This window comes from Pantherophis guttatus, chromosome 8 (assembly GCF_059756535.1).
Source record: "Pantherophis guttatus breed Tessera chromosome 8, ASM5975653v1, whole genome shotgun sequence".
Lineage (NCBI taxonomy): Eukaryota > Metazoa > Chordata > Lepidosauria > Squamata > Colubridae > Pantherophis > Pantherophis guttatus.
Window position 1 is genome coordinate 56,304,568 of NC_142070.1, and position 25,141 is coordinate 56,329,708.

The 25,141-nt window shown below is 39.8% G+C and overlaps 1 protein-coding gene across 5 annotated transcripts in view; it reads left to right on the forward strand.

The window, feature by feature from the left end:
• BOD1L1 (biorientation of chromosomes in cell division 1 like 1) overlaps positions 1-25,141 on the forward strand; it is a 131,224-nt gene that overhangs the window by 86,354 nt on the left and 19,729 nt on the right. For 2 of the 5 annotated variants that reach the window (XM_034408861.3, XM_034408864.3), the window contains 7 exons: positions 13,526-13,599; positions 13,956-14,025; positions 14,147-14,202; positions 14,770-14,854; positions 18,477-18,556; positions 20,070-20,139; positions 20,219-20,253. In XM_034408861.3, coding sequence (XP_034264752.3) covers positions 13,526-13,599; positions 13,956-14,025; positions 14,147-14,202; positions 14,770-14,854; positions 18,477-18,556; positions 20,070-20,139; positions 20,219-20,253 — 470 coding nt within the window. Of the gene's footprint in view, positions 1-13,525; positions 13,600-13,955; positions 14,026-14,146; positions 14,203-14,769; positions 16,989-18,476; positions 18,557-20,069; positions 20,140-20,218; positions 20,254-25,141 lie in introns of all 5 variants that reach the window. The other 3 variants (XM_034408862.3, XM_087875221.1, XR_015729235.1) reach the window with 2 other exon arrangements.

A 25,141-nucleotide genomic window follows, 5' to 3' on the forward strand; every position in this document is an offset into this window, starting at 1 on the left:
TTTTTTTACAATTTCAAATCCTGTTAGTCTTTCTAATTCTTCTTTTTGATTTATAGTCATATTTTTAGTTATTATCTTCATTTTCCCTGCATTTATTTTAAATCCAGATACTTGTCCATATTGATTAATTATATCCATTAGACCTACAACCAACTGTAATGGTTGGGTTAAAGTAACAACCAAGTCGTCTGTGAATGCTCGTAATCTATAGTCATACTGCCTAATCTTAATTCCACTTATTTTGTCCGACCCACATATCTTACTTAACAAAAATTCCAAAGTCAAGATAAACAATAATGGAGACAAAGGGCATCCTTGTCTTGTTCCTTTTTCTATATTAAAAGTATCTGTTAAACTACCATTAATTATTATTTGCGCTATTTGTTTCTGATATATTGCCTTAATAGATTTTGTGAAATGTTCTCCAAACTGCATCTTTTCTATTATTTTCAATAAAAATTGCCAATTCAATCGATCAAATGCTTTCTCCGCATCAAGAAATATCAGCACCGCAGGGATGTGGTTGTTCTTCCCCAAATACTCCAATAGGTTAACAACTTGCCTTACATTACTCTTCATTTGTCTGCCATTTATGAAACCAGTTTGATCATTATGAATCATTTGTTGCATGACTGTCATTAACCTATTTGCTAATATTTTAGCAAAAATCTTGTAATCTGTATTTAAGAGTGATATGGGCCTCTAATTTTTTGGCTGGGTGTGGTCTTGCTCCTCCTTTGGAATCAGAGAAATATAAGCTGTCCTCCAAGATGGGGGTACATCTCCTTCAGATTGTATATTAGTAAATAATTCTTTGAGTGGTCCCACCATTTCTAACTGCAAATGTTTATAATAAGCAGCTGTCAAGCCATCCGTCCCAGGAGCTTTACCCACTTTCAACTGCTTAATTGCAAACATAATCTCCTCAGTGGTTATTGGTTGATTTAAACCCTCCCTTTGCTCTTTTGTAATTGTAGGAATATTCTCTTTCTGTAAATATCTATCTATATCTGTACCTTGAATTTTATCACTAGCATACAAGCTCGTATAAAATTTTAAAAATGCTTTTTTAATCATATTTTGCTCTTTACCTTTATATTCTATTTTCTCTATAGTCCGTGACTTTTGTTTTTTCCTTAACAAATATGCTAACCACCTCCCTGGTTTATTAGCCCTTAAAACCTACTTCTTTCAGTTAGCCGGGCTGTCCTGATTTTATGATGGGTTTTTAAAATTTGAAATTGGTTTTAAATTGAAATGTTTTAAATTATGGGCCAAATTATTTAATTATTTTAAATCTATTTTAACTTTTGTGTATAAAGTGTTTTACTTGGCTGTTCACCGCCCTGAGTCTGAAAGGAGAAGGGCGGTATAAAAATCTGAAAAATAAATAAATAAATTAGCATTACAAAAAATATTATGTTTAGCATATTGCAAATTAGTTGCGACCTGATCTGCCATTAACATATTAAATTGCCCTCGCAATAAATTAATTGCCTCTTTTATTTTTTTATCTGCTGGATTCAATATCAAAGCTTGTTCTTTTTTTCTAATTTCCTCTTCTACATCCTTCCTTTTTTTTTTCTGTTTGCGTCTATATTTATTATTCAAATATATCAAAATGCCTCTTATATATGCTTTACTTGCATCCCAAACCATTTCCATAGATGTACCCTTATGCATATTTATGATAAAGAATTCTTTCATAAATTTTTTACATTCTTTTACATTTTCCTCATATTTAAACAGATTTTCATTTAACCTCTAAGACCTCTTAGATCCCCTTCCATACTCTAATTCCATCCAAACGGGACTATGATCCGTTAAAACTCTTGGACAAATCTTCGTCTTCTTCACCCTGGAAAAGAGATCATTTATAATTAATATAAAATCAATCCTGGAGAAAGATTGATGTTTATCAGAAAAAAAGGTAAAGTCTTTTTCTTTTTCTTTTTTTTTTTAATTTGATTTTTATTATAACATATAGTGATACATTCAATACATTTTTGGTTCATTGGTGCAAATATATACATATATACATCTACATGCATTATTACTTGTCTTTTATCTGATATTGTTTCTTAAAGCTAAATTTAATTTCAAAACATTTAAAGATAATAGTGCTCAAATCTCTAAGACTAAATGTAATACTGTTCATTTCTCCATGGATTTTGTTGATTAATTAATACTTAATCTCTATACTCTATTTCCTTCTTTATTTCTTTTCCCCATCCATTCGTACTACATGTCCCACACGCTATAAAATTCCGAATCTTCTCTGTCATTAATTTCTGAAGTCAATTTGTTCATTTCAGCGCACTCCAGTATTTTCCCAATAACATGTTCTTGAGGTGGTATTTGTTTTTCTTTCCAATACTGGGCAAAGGAAATTCTAGCGGCTGTCAGAATATGTATAATTAAGTACTTTTTCTTTTTTGCATATTCAGTTTTCAAAATTCCCAGGAGAAAGGCTTTTGGTTCGAAATCAAAATTTTCTTTTATTATTTCTCTAATTCACATCCATATCATCCTCCAGAATTTTTGTGCCTGATTACAAGTCCATCAGCAGTGATAGAAAGTACCCTGCTGATGGTCACATTTCCAACATTTAGGGCTCGAATTGGGGTAGATCTTCGCTATCCTAGCTGGGGCCATATGCCATCTATAAAACAGCTTGAATTGGTTTTCCTTGTAAGCCGTCGCCTTTGTCATTTTAAGATTATTATTCCATATTGAATCCCATTCGTTCAGATTTATATTCTGTCTGATATTTTTGGCCCATGCTAACATCAGTTCTTTAACTACTTCCTCTTCCATATTGTACTCCAATAAGTAATTATATAATTTAGCTAGAATTTTGTCATCCGTACCCATCCATATCTTGTCAAATCCATTTATGCTTGTCTCTATGCCAAATTCCTCCTTATCTTTTTTATATCTGGATTTAATTTGGTTATATGGCCACCAGTCTGTAGAAGTACCTTGTTCCATCAATTCTTCCCTTGTTTTAAGATTCCCTCCCCCATCTAATAATTCATTGTATCTGACCGTTTTACCCATTTCTAATACATTTGGATATATTATAGCCTCCATGGTGGAAAGCCATCTCGGAATTTTCCTATAGTGCTTCTGTCTCATCTCTCCCCATATTTGTATAAGATCTCCCTTATTTTATGCCTATGGAAATAAGTTTTCATCTTCTTCCCAGTATCCCAGAGATATGCATGCCAGCCCTTCTGGAGATCATGCCCTTCTAAAGTTAACAGTCTTTTATTTCTCAGGGTTGTCCAATCTTTCAGCCATACTGGTTTGCAGCTTTTTGATATAACTCCCATTTAGGTAATCCGAAACCCCCTCTTTCCTTCTTGTCCTGTAAATTCCTAATTGCTATTCTTGGTTTCTTTCCCTCCCAAATAAATTTTCTGATGATGATATTGAGCTCCAAAAAATTTTTTTTATCTAATTTAACAGGGACCGTTTGGAATAGATATAATAACTTGGGTAATATGCTCATTTTTATTGCTGCAATTCTACCTAATAATGATATCTGTAGTCTTTCCCACTTTTCTAGATCCTGTTTAATATTTCTAATCAATGGTAAATAATTATCCTCTCTGAGGGCCGAGCACCTTGATGAAATCCACACCCCCAGGTATTTTACCTTCTTGGCGGTTTGGATCTCCATTGATTCTTCCAGTGCTTTTTTTCTTACCTCTGTCATATTTTTTGTTAATAATTTAGTTTGGGATTTATTTAATTTAAGGCCTGCTACCTCTCCGTAATTGCCCAATTCTTCCAAAATTTTAGTGCCTGATTCTAATGGTTCTTCCATAATTAATACCACATCATCTGCGAATGCCTGTGTCTTATATATCTCTTTTCTGATTGTTAAACCCTTTATTTCATTCTTATTCCTAATCTTTCTCAAAAGTACTTCTAGTGCTAAAATAAATAAAAGTGGGGATAGAGGGCACCCTTGTCAGCCCCCTTTTCTAATTTGAAAAGCCTTAGTTAATTCTCCATTCAGTAATATGTTAGCCTTTTGTTTTTGATAGATTGTGGATATCGTATTGACAAAATTTGAGCTGAATTCCATTTGGATAATTTGTTGTTTCATAAATTGCCAATTAAGATTGTCGAATGCCTTTTGGGCATCGACAAAGACCAATGCCATTTCTTTGTTCGGGTGTTCCTCATAGTATTCCAATATGTCTATTATCATCCTTGTATTATTCCTGATTTTCCTCCCAGGGAGGAATCCATTTTGATCACTGTGTATTAATTTATTCAGAATTATTTTTAGCCTTCCTGCTAAGATGCCCATATAAATTTTGTAGTCCGTATTCAGGAGGGAGATCGGTCTATAATTTTTAATTAATTTTGGATCCTCTCCTTCTTTTTGGAGGAGAGTGATATACGCTTCTCTCCATGATTCTGGAATTTTGGATTCTGTTAGGGCCTCATTATAAATTTCTAACAGCTTTGGTAATAAAATTTCCTCCAAATCCGAATTTTTATAGAATTCCCCTGGGAGTCCATCTGGGCCTGGGGATTTGTTCTTTTTAAGTTTAGATATTACCGTCCTTAATTCTGTCATCGTTATTTCTTTATTAAGTATTTCTTTATCCTCTTCCCCGATCTTTGGGAGACTTTCTTTTGACAAGTATTGGACCACCTTTTCGTTGGGAATTTGTTCTTTCGTATACAGAGCCGCATAATACTCTCGGGCAATCTCCAATTTATCTTCCTGTTTATTGTTAAGATGGCCTTCCGGGTCTTCCAATTGATGAATTATGCCTTTCTCTTTTTCTTTTTTTAACCTGTAGGACAGCCACCTACCCAGTTTGTTTGCATTTTCAAAATAATATTGTTTGGTTCGTTTCATTTTGTACGCCAATTCCTCTTGATCGATAATATCTAATTTGTGCCGTATAACCATCCAATTTTCTTTAACAACCTTATTATCTGGTTTTTGTTGTAATTCCCTCTCAGCTTTCCCTAATTCTTCTATCAGTGCCTTCTGCCTCTCTCCTTTCCTTATTCCTATGTGCACTATACGATATTGCTAGTCCTCTTATGTATGCTTTCATTGTATCCCATATGATACCTCGAGATGTTACTTCCTTTTCATTTACTTCAAAAAAATAGATTTAATTCTTTTTTTACTTTCTCAACATTTTGCTTGTCCTTTAGAAATTGATTATTTAATTTCCATCTTGTATTTCTTCTCTTGTGCGTACATTCCCATTTAACCTCTAATGGATTATGGTCTGCCCAAATGTTGGGCATAATTTCCGTTGACTTAATATGTAACCCTATATCTCTGCTTACCCACATCATATCAATCCTGGACCAAGATTTTTTAGGGTTAGAATAATATGTATACTGCCTCTTATGTGGCTGCAGAACCTGCCAAATATCCACTAGATTAAGTTCTTCTACCATATCAAAGAATGGTTTTGGTAGATTTTTCCTCTTTTTCTTTTTACCTTTGGTCCCCTTATAGTCTCTATTCGAATCTATTACCCCATTAAAATCCCCAATTATGCAAATCTTGCTCTTATCCATCATGCTTAATCTCTCTCCTAATTTTTTATAACAGTCTCCTAAATTTTCATTCGGAGCATAAATTGCTGTTAATAAAATTGGATAATTGCCTCTTTTAACTTCCACCATTAATATCCTTCCCTTCGGGTCTGCATATTTCATTTCGGCTTTTATTTCCTTCTTGATGTACAATGCTACTCCCCTCTTCTTTTTGTCAGCTAGAGAGGCATAAAGATTCCCCAATTTCTTATATTCCAAATATTTTTGATTTTCCTTTTTAATATGAACCTCTTGAAGACACACTATATCCATATTTTGTTTAGCTAATTTTGTAAAAAAAAAAAAAATCTCTTTTTATTATCATTCAGGCCATTTACGTTGATCGCTATCAATTTCCAATCATCCATCTCTTAATTCTTGTATACTATCCTAATACTTGTTGGTGCGTGTAACTCTTTGTGGTCTTCGGTCTTTCTTTGTCTCTTTACTATCCTTATCTTCCTCCTCCTTCGATGTCTCTTCTTTCTCTCTTTTCTGCTGGGTTGCTTCTTCTTCAGATGTTATCTTCTCTAACTCCTCTTTACTGCTTTGATCCTCTTCAGACGCTCGTAATTGATCCAAGAACTCTTGAGCTGCTACTAAGCTATCTATCTTAACTTTATTCCCTTGCCACGTGATCCACATGCCTTCCGGTAAAATCCACCTGAAGAGGATATTCCTTTTGTTTAGTTGAGTAGCCAAAAACCTATAATCTCTCCTTATCTCCCTTACCCTCCTTGGAATTTGTTTCAATATAATCACCTCCTTTCCCTTGTACATGACTGGTTCATCTCTTGCCATATTATAGAAGATATCCTTTACCTTCTTCCTTGCGAATCTTATATGCACCTCCCTTGGCAATTTATTTCTTCGTGCATAATTTGTCTGGACCCTATATACCGCATCAATTTTCTTTATAATATCCAATTTATCTTGTTGCAACACCTCAGCAATTAATTCCGCCATCACCTGGCCCAGATCTTCTTCCTTATCTTCCGCAATGTTTTGGAAACGGAGGTAGAAGGAGGCTCGATCCATTTCCAATTGGGTAATTGAGTCTGCCAATTCCCTGTTCTGTGCCATCAGTTTTTGGTCAACCGTATCTAATTTTTTTTCCTGTTGTTCCATTTTAACTTCCATCTTTTTAATCTTCTGTGTATTAGTTTGTATCGATTCCTGTATACCAATCATTTTTTGATCTAATGCCCTAATATCTGTCTTCAGTTCAGTATGATTACTAGACATTTTTTCTTGCATCATAATCATCGTGTCCTGTATTGCTGTCAGTGTTGATTGCATTGCTTGCATTGTGGGTATCATTCCTGATTTCTCCATTTTAGAGAGACCTTCAGTCGATTTCTGCATAGCAGGTGATGTCATTGTGATCGTGGGATTTGAGGGTGTTTTCTTTCCTGTTTTTGTCACCGTGGATGAGAGGCTCGTCATCTCCTTTAACACCTTTTTCTGTTTTCTCATTATCTTTTTTTTTTTAATTTGATTTATATGCCGCCCTTCTCCGGAGACTCAGGGCGGCTTACAATGTGCTCAGCAATAGCCTTCATCTTATATAGCCTTTTGTATATTTATACAAAGTCAGCTTATTGCCCCCACAACTGGGTCCTCAATTTACCTACCTTAGAAAGGATGGAAGGCTGAGTCAACCTTGAGCCTTGGCGAGATTCGAACCTGCAGTAATTGCAGGCAGCTGGTCTTAATAACCAGCTTAATAACAGGGTGCCTTAGACCACTGTACTACCAAGGCTCTTTCAATGTTTTTCCAGATTGTCATCCACCAATATTTAACTGCCTCTATCAAGTGTATTTATATTAAATCGTTCCCCCCCCCGTTCCACTATTCAATATTGTTTAGTAATACAATAATTCAGATTTTTATCCATTTCACAAATCTATCCTGTAATAAGTCACTTATTAATCAATTAATATTTAAACTAATTTGAACTAAGATAGCCTTCTCACCTGCTATCACTACTTAAGCAAATGAGCTTTACCTATCCTTATTTAACACTTAAGCACTGATGACATTCTAATATATCTTAAGTAATCTAAGTACACATATAAATAATTAATTAATTATGCAATCTCAATATTCAATATTCCAAGTTATAAAAAGCTAATCAAAATTAAGAATCAATAATTGAAAGAAGAAAAAAGGAGGATAAGAAAAAAAAATCCAATTATAGAACATATAAGATTATAGAATGTATAAATTCCTTAATAAAAAAAATCTAAAAAGTACTTAATAAATTTTAAATAAGTTCAGAATTAATTTAGATTATCTGAAATGGAATATATAATATATATAATATTGATATAGATATATAATTATAGATATATAGATTTTCTAATGTTTTTTTTGTTGTTGTTATTTGCCCAACTCGTTAATTGATTGATTGCTCAATAACTTCTCTCAATCATAAAAGAGCAAAAGGGAGAAGCAACCAAAAATATAAAAAAGTTCTTTTACAACAGTGCAGGAGGCACGCTTTGCTGTATAATCCGCTTCGCGTTGCTCTTAAATTCAATCACTCTCCATTTGCATTGTCATTCAGATTTCATCAGCCACGTTGTCTTCCCCAAGGGCTCCTTCTCACTCTCTCAGTTCCAGACAGTCTTATTATTAGTCCTGACAATTGCCGCACTTCTGAAATCCAGTTTCCTTTATTTAATTAGTCTATTCCACACTCTCAGCTTTCAAAGTTTATTTGCTCAAAACAAAATATCAATCCAATCCCCTGGAAGCGCCGTCTCCCGTTCTAAAAGTATCCTCAGTCTCACCGGCTCGTCTGCGATCTCGCCTCCCACCGATCTCCAGCAGCCTCAAAATCGCCGCCAATTCCTTCCAGGATCCTTCTTATCCGACGCAGCCAGCACAATCCAATTAAACTCACTCTGAGCATGTTCAGGGGAGAGTAGGTATGAATGATAATAGGCACCAACTTCACCGAAATCTTCTTGCTTCCTGTCTTTTGTTGGCTATCACAGCTTCGAGTCTGCCATTTAAGGCAGACACGCCACGTTAGTTTGACAGCGGCTGTCGGTCCAGCAGAGAGTGCTTGCTCCTCACCACTCTGCCTGCTGACACCCCGCTATTGTCCGCAGAGCTCTCCAAGTTCCCACGCCTCGAAGGGACCCCAAAACACGACGAAAAAGTGGCGCTGCAAGCAGCGATTGCTGTCACAGCACCATATCGCTGGGATTCACCAACCGGAAGCGGTAAAGTCTTTTTCTTCAGGGTTTCTCTCTCGCCAGATATCTCTCAGCTCCATATCCTCCATCATTTCAAAAAATGATTTTGGCAATCTGGCACACGTTGAAATGTTCTGCAAGAGCCCCTTCTTATCTTTTTTAGTGTCCAAAACTCCATTCCAATCACCCAATAAAATACATGATTTATAATTCCATTGTAGTAACTTGGAATGTAAAAGCTTATAAAATTTTTCCTGTTGTTGGTTCGGTGCGTAGACTCCAATTAAAAGTATTTTTTCTCCTTTTATTAAAAGTTCAATTGCTATAAATCTTCCTTGATCATCTGCTTCAATTAATTTGGCAATTAAGTCTTTTTTTAGGTATATAACTATACCATTCTTCTTCTCAGGAGCAGATGCAACAAAATGTATACCTAACCTTGCATTTATTAAGTACTTTTGATCTTTACTTCTAATATGAGTCTCTTGTAAACAAATTACATCATTTTTAAACTGTTTCAAATAATGAAATATTTTTCTCCTCTTTTGTGGTGAATTTAGGCCATTAACATTCCAGGTCAAAAATCTAGTTGCCATTCTTGGCCCCCTGAAGCATTTGGAGCATATGCTGGAAATCTCCATGCATTTTACTTTTTGGCCTTGCTCCTCCCACTGCTTCTGTTTTTGTAGTATCTTGAATCATTTGAAGTTGCTGCACTCTTAATTCTTCTTGACGCTTGGCTGCCGCTCGAGTCTGTCTTTGATCCTTAGGTTCTTCTATCTCCAAAGCTTGAACAGTAGCCGAAAATTGTATTAATTCTTCTTGAATAATCAAATCACCCTTTTGGGCCTGTGCCAACAATTCTTTCTCCCCCTTTTTTGCCCCCTCTATTTCCGTCTTCCTTCTAGCTTCCTGGGGCTGTGGGCATCCAGCCTTTAATACACTGGTATAAAAATCTCTTGCCTTCCACACTGAATTGAGACGATATCTTTCTCCTGAATAATTCACCACTAGACCAGCTGGAACTTCCCATCTATACTGTATCTGACGGTTTCTCAGTTCTTCCACCAGAAAGGCATAATCCTTTCTGGCTCTCAACATTTTGGGGGGAATTTCTTTCAATGTTAAAACCTCCTGCCCCTGCACTTGAAGTTTATTTTTAAAAGTGACTTGTAGGATTTCATTGCATAGTCTCCTTGTTGTAAAATAAACTACAATGTCTCTTGGTAGATGTTTCTGTCTGGCCACCCATGAATTGACACGATAAATTTTGTCAATTTGCCATTCAAAATTTGCTTTTTGATCTCCCATTATCTGTGCAAATGTTTCTGAGAAGATCTCTCTCAAATTCTCTTGCTTATTTTCCTTGAGGCCTCTTATTCTCAAAGCAAATTCCATGTCTCTATATTGTATCATTATCACATCAGCCTCTGCTCTTTCCATCTTGTCCTGGACCTCCCCCATTTTATTTTCCAAGTTCTCATTAGACTGCTTAATTTCTTCCACTTTTTCATCTCTTGCTTCAATATGTCCTGCCAATCCTTGTACTGCCATGATATCTTCTCTAATTACTTGGTTTCATTTTTGAATAGTCTCTTTGACTTGAGCTATCTCTTCAGCAACCTCTCGAGTTTGCTCCTGAAACATTGAAGCAATTTTTTTTTCTGTAACAGAGGCTTGTGTTTTGAGGGCTTCCTGCAACATTTCAAATGTTAATATTGTTGGTTCCGTTGGAACAGAGAGAGATTGCAATCTGGACGTTTGAGCTGGAGAAGTCCCAGCACTTTTGGGGACAATAGCCTTAATTTGTTTTGAAGCCATTTTTAGTTTCCAATTTAAATTTAATCAGCTGCCAGAACATTAAATCCACCAAATCCAGAAATCAGTTTTTAAATAATATCACTCCTTTTTTTAAAAAACACTGCTGTAATCTTTGATCTTCTCCTTTTTTTAAAAGCACAAATCTCTAATTTTGAACAGGGGCTGCCAACACTAAAAGAAACTTCCTTTTTAACTTTCGCTTTCACACCCCATTAAAGCTCAATCGCCATCTTGGTTTCACTTTCTCCCCTTAATAAATCAGAAGGAAGTAATACACATTTGGAATTAAAGTTCAGTACTTGCAGATCTAATCTCTCCTGAGTTTGCTCAGCCTGCTTCCGAATGATGTTTATTCCAAGCGTTGTTTGCAGGGGTGGTGGCGGCTCTTCTTCTGCTTAAAGCAGAAACATCCTGGATCCGGAGCTCTGTCGGGCTTCCAGGGAGCTCTCACCTTTCGAGCCCCAGAATTGTTCCTGGGGCTCCTTGGGGAGCTCTACCTACGCCCGTCTGCTCTCTTCCTCCCCTTTTCCCGGGGAGAAAGTTTCCAAGCCGCTAGACAGCTGATTTGTGCTGTTCTAGCGGCTTTACGAAATCGCGGGGCTGGTGCTCAAGAAAAGAGCGTCCTCGGCGCCTGCGGTGCCACCGGAAGTCTTAGGAAGAGGTGAATTAATTGAGAGCAATAATCTTTTCCAACTCACATATTCTGTGATTCTAGTTGTGAAAGGTAATCTAAGGGATTTTAAATCTATTTACAATATATGCCAGTTTGTGAGTGATCATAGAGAAGTGAAAGTTGCCTTCTCGTTGATCTCTACTAACAATGCAACATTTCACTCAAAGGGCCTGACATAGTTTCCTGCACAGTTTTCAAACTTTTTTCAGATCATGGAATCTGCTGATGAAAAAATACATTCTCAGAACACCTGACCAGGAGGAGCAACTCTAGTGAATAAAACATTTAAAAAATCCTCTTCTAGAAATTCTGCATACTCCTGTTTGCCCTCTGTTTAAATAATGATTCCTGGATACTTGTTGCTTGTACTCCACAAAGAATAGCTAAAATACATTTTCACATGTAAGTTTCTTACATGGGAATCAGTGGTGGGTTTCAAACCCCGTCACTACCGGTTCGCTTGTGAGCATGCGTGAGATGCTGCTGCGCATGTGCATAAGCTGCTGCGCATGCGCAGAGATGTCTGGGTGGGTGGGTGGAGCCTCCCGCCACCATCACTACCGGTTTGCACAATCTGCGGCAAACTGGTAGCAACCCACCACTGATGGAAATCTATGTATCTATTATTCTATATGACATTAAGTGTTACAATTGTATTATTTTTTTCTACTAGAGACATTTTTAGAAAGCTCCTTCATTTGATAAAATTCAGCCTAAGTAAAAGGAAGTTGTTCAAAAGACAGTCGATGTCTTCTGTCAAAGATGTGTCTGCAGAGCAGACCAAGAGCTTCATAATCCAAAATTGCAAGGAATGTAAACACCCGGTTGCTGTTTAATGAACAAAGATCTAACTCTGTATTTGATGGTATATTTTTAAAACTGAAAGATTATTTCCTTTGTATCTTATGTAGTAATAATAAAAGAAACCATGTGCATACTAAAATGATTTTAAATGAGCATTCACAATGAATAATTAGAATAGCAGACGTTAGCTGTATTCTAAGTTTATAATAGGAAGTTCCAGTAAACTGGAATTTTAAACAACTGGGAGTTGCAAGCTTCCTGTCAGTGACTCACCTTGACCTTTCTATCTCCTGGGCCTCTTTCTGCCTTGGAGTGAACAAGTAGGGAGTATCAGAATTTGACCTTTCCAATTCTTTGTTGCTGCTTTGCTTTCTTGGGGTTTGTGCAATCTGGTTAATAAAAATATGGGAGCTAAATTAAAGTCCTCTCTTAATCCCAAAATCTCTTCTGCTGCACTTAAACATGATCACTCTGTTATCTTTTCAGACAAATGATGATGAAAGGAGAGAAGTGTAATTATTACCTTAGGATACTTTAATTAAAGGAGCTCATTAAATAGAGAATATAACATTTTTCTTTCCCATCCAGGTAGAATTTTTTCCAACAAATTGGATATATACAAATATCCTTGATTTATGACCACAGTGAAACCCATCAGAGGTATCTGATGTGATTTTGCCTAGCTTCACCTGCTGTTTCTTGCCTGTTAGGAAGCTTATGATCCATTTACAAGTGTGGTCAGGTACAGTTAGCTGATTTAGTTTAGTTAGAAGAATATCTGGAGTGAGGTATTGAATGCTGAGCTGAAGTCTACAAAGAGGACCTTTGCATAGGTCTTTGGAGATTCAAGATGTTGTAGGATGTAGCGCAGTCATATTAACAGCATCATCTGTAGATCTATTTGCTCGGTAGGCAAATTGCAAGAGGTCTAACAGTGGATCCATGATGGTTTTCAGGTGGGCCAGCACTAGCCTTTCAAAGTTCTTCATAACTACAGATGTAAGAGCAACCGGTCTGAAGTCATTCAGTTCGTTGATGGAGGGTTTCTTCGGCACTGGGATGATAGTAGAGCATTTGAAGCAAGAAGGAACATAGCATATCTCTAGTGATTTATTAAAGATACAGGTGAAGATGGGGGCCAGTTGGTCAGCACAAGCTTTTAAGCAAGAAGCAGTTATCTTGTCTGGGCCTGGTGCTTTTCCTGGCTTTTGTCTGTGAAATAGACCTTGCATCTCATTCTCTGTAATCACCAGAGGTGGTGGGCCCAATGGGATGGGGTAGGTTATAGGAGGCTTAGCTGTTGTTGGTGTGTCTGAGATGGGGATTATGGAGTTGGGTGGCAGTAATTTTCTACTACTAGTAGTTTTCTACTAATATGTCACATCAACATTAGATTCTGATTAATACTTCTATATTTCTGTTTTTGTTTTTTAGCCTTTGGAAATACACATGCTATGGTCATAACAGAAGCAATAGAAGGTCAAATTCTTAAAGAAAAATTATCAGAGGTATGCACTGGGGTTTGGGGTTAGGGAGTGTTTGCTTGTTTTAATGATTGTGGGGTTTTGTCTTCATTGGAAAAGGGTTTTTTTTTTAAAAAAATCCTTCTTTTCTGAAAAGGGTAAGTGAAAGTCAGTTTCAGATAGATAGCTCAGTGTTGTTTTAAAAAATATTCCTGTAAGATCACTCTGTCAAAGGTATAATATTTGATGAAATTTCCTGGTTCAAAGGCAATGTGTTGAAACACATGAACTGTTATTTCACCCTGCTACGACTTCTCCCTGGTCTACCTCGAAGGCTGTTGTCAGCTGGCCAATCCAAGAAGGCAGTCCTTGTCCTCATTTTTCTTCTCCTTTGGTTGCAGCCAGAAAGACCTGATCAGAACGAAGAGAGTTTCATGCCAGAAGCAATGAGGAGTCCTACTATTGAAGAGGGTAAATGGGGGAGTTCAAACCATGGCCTTGCTTGATTAAGATAATGGTGCAAACAAGTTTTCATCCTTTTGACTATACTTTTGGAAATCATTTCAAGAAAACATTAATGTCATTTTTACAGGTGGTGGTACACAATGCCAGATTTTGGAAGAGGAGGCCAAAGAAGAAATTAATGAGGTACTGTGTGATTCATTAAAATACAGTGCAAGCAATACATATTATGGGCACATAATTATCGCTAATGATAGATAGTTTTCCTTTTTACATCCAGTATCGTTTCTGGATTTTTGTATATCCCTGTTTGGAATGGCAGTTATTATTTATAAATAAAAACAGAGAAGAATCAACTTACTCTATTTCAACTGTACTTGTGCTCATTTGCAAGGTCTAATATATCCTTGTGGTTACAATTACTGGTTTACAAAGCCATCTTTTTTTGTACCTTGCCCCAGATGATGGTATGCAGAAATCTGAAATTGAGAGTGGACAAAGAGAGAACACTTCATTTATTGTAACCAAAAGCAGCCAAAATTGCTTAAATTTGAAAAGGAGATAACTTGATAACCCATGTCAAGTGACATTGAAACAGGAAGATACCAGTCATATCCCTTGTCCTGAAGATCTTTCTGAGTAAATAGAATGAGTTAATGCAGGGTGATGCAGAGAGCAAATTGCCAGTGTTTTAGCAGTCTTAAATGGGGATTATTCTCTTTCATCAGCAGTTATTTATTTATAATTCTCTAGGAAAAAACTGCCAACAACTCAGAAGAAATGCCTGAATGTCATGCTGTGGCTGGGAAACATTCCTCAGAATCTGTAAAAGAAAAAGGTGATACCAAGTGTGGTGCTTTTGGTGGTCCATAAAAAACAGTAGCCCACAAGTAACTATTATTTGCATGACCCATTTAATGAATGAGAATTTCTTTACATACCTTTCAATTTTTGAGCTGATAATGGTGATGCAATGCCTAGTTCTGTGTTGGCGAACCTATGGCACGTGGGCCGGAAGTGGCACACAGAGCCATGTTGCCTGGCACGCGTGGTGTCGCCCATTCCTCTTCCGGGTTTCCAGGGTACGCATGCGCACCAGCCAGCTAGTCTGCGGGTTACTGGTGCGCATGTGTGCATGACAATCAGCTGGCCTTTAGTGCGGGTGCGCACCAGCCATGCCATCATTGCCCGGATACAGCCCTGGGATATCCACCCCTTGCCAGCGAGGAGCACTGCCACCAGTCACTCCTCTATGCCCGGCTGCCTGCTTGCCTTATCACCAGCACTGTGAGGAAAGGCCCTGCAGCTGCGCTGCCTGGAATCCACGTGGGCTGGCGCAGGGGGAGGACAGATATGGCTGCCTGGATGCTGCCTGGAGCGCGAGGGTGGCAGGAGGAGGAGCCGCTGCTGCCTTGTAGCCAGTGCGACCAGCCTGCTGCTGCAGCCTGCCACCATCCTCTCTCCCCCGCCAGCTGCTCCTGCCACCGCTGGGGAGGGGGAGCGCAAGGACCACCGCCGCCGGGTGCAAGGGTGTGGTGGGAAGGATCTGTGGTCTGGGGCTTCCCTGTCTCCGCACCTGAGAAGGCTGTCCAGGGAAAGGGATTGAAGCCCCAGCCCGCTGCTTCTGGCGCTGGCACCCCCTCATCCCCGGCAACAGCGGTTCTTGCATTGCCTCTTCCCTGGCAGCACCAGGAGCAGGACTTCCTGTGGGTTTTTTCCCCCTTCACATCGCAACGAATGAAGAATGGGGGGGATGGCGGTGGGAGCGACCTGCTTAGCCCTTTTCTGGAGGAGGTGGAAAGGGGGGTGGGGATGGCATTGTCTTCGTTATTCCGAGGCAGGGCTGTTTGGGCCAGCCGATTCTTGTTGTGCCACAGCGGCTTGTAAAGCTCGGGCTGATCCTGTGGGCTGCCAGGTCTGGAGCCGGCAGCAGCTTTTTCCTGCCCCTGGACAGCCTGGACAGGTCTGGAGCTCGGCTGGGGAGACAGGGAAGCCCCAAAAGCAGATCCTTCCCCCACCCCCTTGTACCCAGCGGAGCCGGTCATTGTGCTGCAGAAGCAGCAAGTGGGGGCTTCAATCCCTGCCCCTGGACAGTCTGCTCAGGTGGGGAGAAGGAAAGCCCCGAAAGCAGATTCTTCCCCCCACTCCCTTGTACCCAGCGGAGCCAGTCATTGTGCTGCCAGAAGCAGCAAGTGGGGGCTTCAATCCCTGCCCCTGGACAGTCTGCTCAGGTGGGGAGAAGGGAAGCCCCGAAAGCAGATCTTTCCCCCACCCCCTTGTACCCAGCAGAGCTGGTTCTTGCGCTGCCAGAAGCAGCAAGTAGGGGCTTCAATCCCTGCCTCTGGACAGTCTGCTCAGCTGGGGAGAAGGGAAGCCCCGAAAGCAGATCCTTCCCCCACCCCCTTTTTACCCAGCGGAGCCGGTCATTGTGCTGCCAGAAGCAGCAAGTGGGGGCTTCAATCCCTGCCCCTGGACAGTCTGCTCGGCTGGGGAGAAGGGAAGCCCCGAAAGCAGATCTTTCCCCCACCCCCTTGTACCCAGCAGAGCCGGTTCTTGCACTGCCAGAAGCAGCAAGTGGGGGCTTCAATCCCTGCTCCCGAAAGCCCAAAAAAGTCACAGTAGAGGGGCCACGAAGCGCATGTGGGGGACTGCGCATGCGCAATGCAGAACGTATGCATGAGGGAGTGTGCGCAATGGGTTCATGCGTGGGGTGTCACGTGTGCATGCGCATGCGTGGGGGTCGCATTGCATTATGGGTGCTGGCACGCACGGGTGTTATCGCGCGCACACACACCAGCACGCAACGAGAAAAAGGTTCGCCATCACTGGCCTAGTTATTCCAAAGAGGCATGGTGGCGCAGTGGTTAGAATGCAGTATTGCAGGCTAATTTTGCTCACATTGCCAGGAGTTTGATTCCTTTGATCCTGATCCTGACCGGCTCAAGTTTGACTCAGCCTTCCATCCTTCCAAGGTCGGTAAAATGGGGACCTAGATTGTTGGGGGCAATATGCTGACTCTGTAAATCGTTTACAGAGTGCTGTAAAACATTGTGAAGCGGTATATGCATGGATTCTAAGTGCTATTGCCATTCCAGAAAATTTGAAACTTCAGCTTGAAAAGCCTCTCAGACAAGTTATTCAAAAGGTGTACAGTGATCCTTTTCTTCCAGCAGTTGGCTGTACAATCGTAGCAGTAGAATTGCAATATTTATATTTATATTATAATAGTTTCCTTGAATATTATTTTTCCTTATACTCCCTACTTAGTTACCTGGACATGGAATCTAAAGACACTGCTTAAAAAATTATTCAGAAGTGACATGGAAAGGATTAACATAAACATTTAGCTGTTACTCAGAGGTGTCTGCAGAAGGGCAAGGGATAAAATGGGTATGATGATTTGTATCAGATGATGGGACACAAGTATAGTCTTAGCATTTTGTGATGACATTGCTACCATGTTTTCCCGAAAATAAGACCCTGTCTTATATTTTTTTGAACCCTGAAATAAGTGCTTGGCTTTATTGCCATGCGCTCAAAAGCCCGATTGGGCTTATTATCAGGGGATGTCTTATTTTGGGGGAAACGGTATGTATGTGGTATTAGCTTTACCTATTTGCTACTTAGGATGTTATTTGTCTCCTAGGATGTAGGAGCTGTTTCCTACTCCTTTTCAAATAGATAAATTAGTTGCAAGATCAAATTTGGGTTGGTGGTCACTGGGATCAGAGATTTACTTTTCCAAGCTAAATGATTGAAGCCTAGGAAATGGGTCCCTTGTCAGTTAATAGGAGTGCTGATTTACCACTAGCTTATCAAATACTTAGGAGCTGACGGTTTGGCAGCACAAGGAAACGACAGCCAGTGGCCAGCCATCAATATATCAATCAGCCAATAAGAAGGCCCCACATAAACACGACTCACAGAACAGCCCAAAGCATGTATTCTATTAGAGAGAAGTTCCCTGAAGATGGGCTCCATCATGAGTCCGAAAGCTCGGAAGAGTAAATCTCTGGTCCCGTTGACCAACCTAAATTTGATCTCACATCATTATCCTGGGACATGGATATTTGCCTTCATTCATGAGATAAACCATTCCATGTTGGGAATATTCTGTTGAACAAGACGAAGTAGACAGGTGGTTTTCTATTATTTGACATTTCTGTCCTGTAGAAGCAATATGCTTATTTCTATTTTTTTGGACAGTTAGTTCCTGATTAATTTTTAGTATAATAAATAGCCATATAAATGTGAATTTTAGATCCATGATACAACAAAATATAAGGCAAGTAATTATCTGAAGTTTATTAAGGTTGTCATAGAAGTAAAAATGATGGGGTGTGCAGCAAATAGAAGCCAGACTTATGCCATTCAGAGGAAGTCAACAGATTATGCCGTTGCTAAAAATAATTATATAAGCATTTCATATAAGTTGAGTTTCTTGAATTTCTTTCCTGCAGATAAAATTATTGGCAGAATGGTTATTTCTAACACTTTAGGTCTGGAATCCAGTTTGAATCCTGTTGAGAGAAGCAGTCTGGTCAGTATCAGCCACTCATTTGAAAGTTGTTTGTATGTGCTTCAGATGATCATGTTTTGTCCAATTGTAACAATATAAAAGACAAAAAACCAAACTAACAAACAAATTCACTAATGCTTTTCTAGGTAATCAAGATAATAGCTACATTGCCAATGACTCATGGATCAAAATCCTAAAACTATTTAGTTCCTAATGTAATCTGAATGAAGGAAAGAAAGAAAAAAACTTCCTTGTATTGTAAAAAAATGAACCTTTTTGTGTTCAGGTAGTCCTCAAGTTACAATCGTAATGGAGACTGCCTACTACGGTCGCAGGCAGAGACAGCCATTAAGAAAAATGGCCTTACAACAATCCCCAGCCCTTTCTCTCTCTGATGCAGCTATTAAATGAACTTACGGAATGTTAAGTGGAGCACAAGGTGCCTTGGGGAGGGAGAGACCCTAGGAGGTCTAACGCAGGCCCAGGCTTGCCTGCCCTGAAATTTTCCCACCACCTGAAGCACCCTGTGCTCTGTTTCTCACCCCTTGCAGTCCTTCAGCTTCCTTTCCACCCAGCGACCTAGAAGACAGCAGACCAGCTGGTGTTTGCAAGACAGCCTCATGGCAAATTCATGTTATTCTGCAACATCTGCTATTCTTGCAATACTGTAGAGGGCTCCATTTAAAAGGCTGCCATCTACAGGTTCACGGGAATAACAACTGCTTTGCCACAAGGCTGGCTCAGTAAGAAAGCTGATCCTGTGTCTCAGAAACTGCAAAAAGAAAAGAAAAGAAAAGAAAATTGGGTGCTGCTGGAACCTGGAGCAGGCCAAGACCTGCAAGTCCCTAGGTTGGAAGGCAACTGGAGGCTTCCAAACTCTAAATGACCTGATCTCCCCTTGCTTTTGTGGTGGGAAGGAAGCTAGGAAACTTGCATGCTTCAGCCAATTTGCCTGTGCTATAGTTGGTTTGATCTCCCCTGAGTGGATCAATGGCTACAGGCACCCGGTGGGGCAGGTTAGGTTAGTGGGTAGGTACTGCAGCATCCCTATGGTTGGTTCTAAGGGCAAATGACTTCAGGGGTGCTGCAGCGTCCATAACTTTTTTTTTTTTTTTGAAACTTTGAAACTGAATCATAAGTAGTTTTGGGGGGGAGTTAATTTTGAACAGCTGCTAAGCAACCGGCCATAAGTTGAGGACTACCTGTAGTTGTGAAGCATGTCAAACTCTAAACAGAATGTTTTAAATTTGGAACATTTCTAACTGAAGCCAAAATGCTCAGGTTACAAGATAAAGACTTCAATTTCTTACTCGGAACAAGTCATTTTTTTGAAAATTAATGAAATATTTTGCACACCCTAGAGACTAACAACCACTTTTCATTGATGCTAACCTGCAAAAAAAAGCTTAGATCACAGTAACTCCGTTAGTTAGTTATTTTCTTTAATGATTCTCAAACTTTTTTCCTTCCTATATTTGTTTTAGAGAATATCTTTTTTTTAACAAATAATAATCCTTTGGCTTGTTTGGTACAGCAGCAAGTCATAGTTAAACGAAAAAGAGGAAGACCTCGCAAATATCCTGTTGAAATAGCAGCAGTGCAGAGTAAGTGTGATAACATCCCTTTCTAAAAAATAGACATCAGTGTTTCACTGAATTCAGGAATTTTATTCTTTCATTCCAGGTCAGGATTCAGCATTGGACACAGTCATGAGAAATGTAAGCATTTGGTGGGGTGTTTCGTCTGCATGCAGAGATTGAGGGAGTATTGTCTTTCTATGGAATTTATTTGTATATTTGTTTGGTAAAACAAACATTGGCAGGATCAAGAAGACAATTGCACTCAGTATAATATCAGTACTGGCCCCACTTTTAGAACACCCTTTCTCTGAGAAGGTCCTGACCCTCCTGACCTTCTGAAAACCTTGAAAAACTTACTTTTTCCAGATGTCATGTGGTAGTGTGTAGCTGGAACCCAAGAAAATTGTTTTTTCAAAGTGAGCGGAGTATTGTTTTTGGAAACACTGGAAGTTTTTGTGCTGTTTTTTTATGCTTCTTATCATTCCTGTTTGTAAGCTGTCTCAGGCTATGATATATTAAGTGGGTGGCTATATAATTTTTTTAAAAATATGATTCTTTTAAACATGATTCTTTCAACCCCAAAACTTAATTTGTTTTCTCTTGTACAGTGGCCTTCACCATTTATTTATTATATTTATATGCTACACATTTTTCAAGGTTATAAAATATCTACGGTAACAATCAAAAACAACATTAAAAACAATCATCAATAAAAAATGAACCCAACCCCAAACAGTAACTATTAGCCATGGTGGTGCAGTGGTTAGAATGCAACATTGCAGGCTAACTCTGCCAACTGCCAGCTGTTCAATCCTGACCGGCTCAAGGTTGACTCAGCCTTCCATCCTTCCAAGGTCCATAAAATGAGGACCCAAATTGTTGGGGGCAATATGCTGACTCTATAAACTGCTTAGAGAGGCCTTTAAAGCACTATGAACCAGTATATGAGTCTAACTGCTGTTGCTATTTAAAAAAAGATGTGCCAACTAATGCATCTCAGCATTCAAAGCATGCTTTTCTCCTGGGCTAGATGGAAAAGCCAGAACCAACTTGTAATCCTGAAACCCAGCAGGGAAGAAGTAAATCAAATCTCCATAAAGTAGGAATTCCAAAACTTGGGGATAGTGATTGAAAATGCCTATGTCTTAATCCCATCAGACATTATTCTCAGAAAGATGGTCCTGGAGGGAAATATTCCTGTTCAATCAGATGAGATGGGCAGGTGAATACAGGAGAAAGTTGTCCCATAGGTGACCAGGTCTGAAGCCTTGCCAAAGACCTGGGTAAAGAGCCAAATCTTCAAACAGCAAAGTGGGGGAAGGGGGGGGCATGTGGATCGTAGGAGGAACCTTGTTGCAGAGGGCAGGCACTACTACCCAGAAGGTGTGCTTCCAGATTCTGATTTAATGTTATGTTTATGTTAGTTAATGATAGTGTTTAATTGAAGGAACCTGCAGTGTACCAATCCTGCCTGGTACAACTGGCTGAACAGTTGCTATAGGAGACAGGTGTTCCCTCAAGTAACCAGGCCCTATGCTATGTAGGCCTTTAAGTAGATAAACAATTTATAGATAAATAAAAGAATGCACTGCTTTTTTACTCAAATGTCTATACGCCAATGCACAGAGTATGAGGAATAAACAGGGAAATTTGAAATTCAAGTAAATGAGGGCGGATATGACATTGTTGCCATTACGGAAACTTGGTGGGGTGAAACCCACAAATGGAACATTTGTGCTATCTAACAAAATGAAATTCAATGGTGAAAAAATAGAGGTTCTACATTTACGCAACAAAAACAAAATGCACAGGTATATGTGGTACCTCGCTCAATAGTAGTAACTGTGAGAGGGATCTTGGAGTCCTAGTGGACAACCATTTAAATATGAGCCAGCAGTGTGCAGCAGATGCCAAAAAAGCCAATACAGTTCTAGGCTGCATAAACAGAGGGACAGAATCAAGATCACATGAACTGTTAATACCATTTTATAATGCCTTGGTAAGGCCACACTTGGAATATTGCATCCAGTTTTGGTTGCCACAATGTAAAAAAGATGTGAAAACTCTAAAAAGTGTGCAGAGAAGAGCAACAAAGGTGATTAGGGGATTGGAGGCTAAACATATGGAGAACGGCTGCAGGAACTGGGTATGTCTAGTTAAATGAAAAGGACTTGGGGTGACATGATAGCAGTGTTCCAATATCTCAGGGGCTGCCACAAAGAAGAGGAAGTCCAGTTATTCTCCAGAGCATCCGAGGGCAGGACAAGAAGCAATGAGTGGAAACTAATCAAGAGAAGCAACCTAGAACTAAGGAGAAATTTCCTGACAATTAGAACAATTAATCAGTGGAACAACTTGCCTCCAGAAGTTGTGAATGCTCCAACACTGGAGGTTTTTAAGAAGATATTGGATAACCATTTGTCTGAAGTGGTATAGAGTTTCCTGCCTAAGCAGGGGGTTGGACTTAGAACAGTGTTGGAGAACCTTTTCAGCACCGACTGCTGAAACGGGAGCGCGGGTGCAGGTGCCAGAAACTGGAAGAGCAGCTCTTCTGGTTTCCCATGTGCACTGGCCACCTAGTCTTCTGGTTTCTGGCGTGCATGCGCACGCAAAGACCAGCTGGCCAGTGTGCCAGAACACAGAAGAGCAGCAGGCTATGGCTTGCGTGCCTGGAGAGATGGCTCTGTGTATCACTTTTGGCACGTGTGCCATAGGTTCACCATCATGGGACTAAAAGACCTCGAAGGTCCCTTCCAACTCTGTTATTCTGTTTCTGTTTTAGGAGTGTGAAACATACTTTCTTTTGAATCTTTATGCAAAAGTGTGGATACTTTATTCTGTGTGAAATAGGATGTTTTGAGAAATAATTCAAGATCAAAACAGCCATTTTAAATTTAGAAAAGATTTTAAGAGTGCTCAGAACAGCCTGTTTGATTTTTGAAGTAGCAGTTTTACACTCTTAACTCTGAACTGCTTAAATAGAAATGTTTTGGACAACTCTTATTTTTGCACTAGCATATCATTCATACTTATCCTGAAATAACATACATAATTTTTAACTATTTTCATGCAGATGATTTTTTTAATATTTTAATTATAGTACAAACAAAAGCTGCTAAACTTAATGAAGGTATTATGAGCTGTATCTTTTTTGCACTACTTATTACTACTGTAATTAATAACTGAAATATGAACTGAGTCCACTAAAAAGCTTTGTCAGAATTACTATGGAAGTTCTTCCTTTCTTTTCTTTCTTTCTTTCTTTTATTAGATTTGTATACCGCCCTTCTCCTTTCGGACTCAGGGCGGTGAACAGCCAAAATAAAAACATTTGTACACAAAAGTTAAAATAATTTTTAGAAATAATTAAATGAAATTTGGCCCATAATTTAAAATATTTCAATTAAAAATCAGTATCAAACGTTAAAACCAACATGGAATCAGGCCAGCCCGGCTAACTGAAAAAAGTAAGTTTTTAGGGCCCGATGAAAAGTCCGGAGGTCTGGGATCACTCGTATCTCTGGGGGTAGATCGTTCCAGAGGGTAGGTGCCACCACAGAGAAGGCTCTCCCCCTGGGGGTCGCCAGCCAACATTGTCTGGCTGACGGCACCCTGAGGAGGCCCGCTCTGTGGGAGCGAACCGGCCGGTGGGAGGCAATTGGTGGCAGAAGGCAGTCCCGTAAGTACCCCGGCCCTAAGCCATGGAGCGCTTTAAAGGTGGTCACCAACACCTTGAAGCGCACCCGGAAGTCCACCGGAAGCCAATGCAGCTCGCGCAGGAGAAGTGTCACGTGGGAGCGTCCCATCGCTCCCATAATCCCCCGCTAATCTCTACTTAGTGCTCTGAAATCAATTCACATATGTATGCCATTAAATAATGAACATCATAAAAAGAACAAACTGAAATCAAGGGCTTTGTAAGGATTTTTCCCATTTGAATAGTTACAATTCAGGTTATACATAATTTATATCAATTACATCTGTATAGCAAGTTTCAAAAACCTGCTCCTTGATTCTTATCAAGAGATGGTCTTCCATTTGCTCCCTGTTCTGCACGCTGCCCTCTCATTCCCTTCTTCTTCCTCTCCTGGCTCTTCTGCATTGCTCCCTTCTTCCCCCTTCTTGTGAGCAATTTTTGTATTTCTGCTTCAAGAAATCTACCTTAGAATATAGGATAAGATTAGTGGTGGGATTCAGCCAGTTTGCACTGGTTCAGCAGAACCAATACCTAATTTTTGGTTGAGTTCGGCAAACTGGTTATGATACATCTGTGTTTTCCGGAACACGTCTGGTTTTCATTCAACTTTAGTCTGGGGGGGGGAACCATCCCCAAAAGTCCAAGAGAGGAGTGACGGAAACCAAACGGAAATGCGATGCCTTCGATCACATGACTCAGGCAAAAACTACCGTGTTTCCCCAAAAATAAGACTGGGTCTTTTGAAAAGACCCCATTAGGTCTTATTTTCAGGTGATGTCTTACTTTACAGCAGGGGGCGGGGCAGGGCCTGCGTATAAGGCGGCAACCTAGGGCCAAAGTGCCAGTGGAGTGCCAGAGGGTTGGGAAGTATGCTGAAGCGAATGGGCATCCTGCCTGCAGCTCCCATGCTGGCTGCCCTTTCCAGCCAGAGTTGGAATGTTGGCGCATTTAAGTGCCGATAGATGCCGGCCTTCCCTCTGGCGGGCCTGGCCAGCTGCTGGAGAGAAATGGGCCCATTTCAGTCCCTGCCGCCCAGATGCCCTCGCTTCCCCCAAGCATTTCTTTGCTAACTTGATTTCAGTTCCGTCGCGCTTCTCCCTGTCATGTGCAGGGAAACAAAAGTTTATGGGACTAAAAAAAAAAGTTCAATCAATCAATTCCAACTTCTCACGGAAAAAAAAAATCTCGCAAAGTTGGAATTGATTGATTGAACTTTTTTCTTTGTCTCGCAAACTTTTGTTTCCCTGCATACAACAGCGCGAAACATGACAGAGCTGAAAATCAGGTCAGCAAAGAAATGCTTGAGGGAAGTGTGAGCATCTGGGTGGT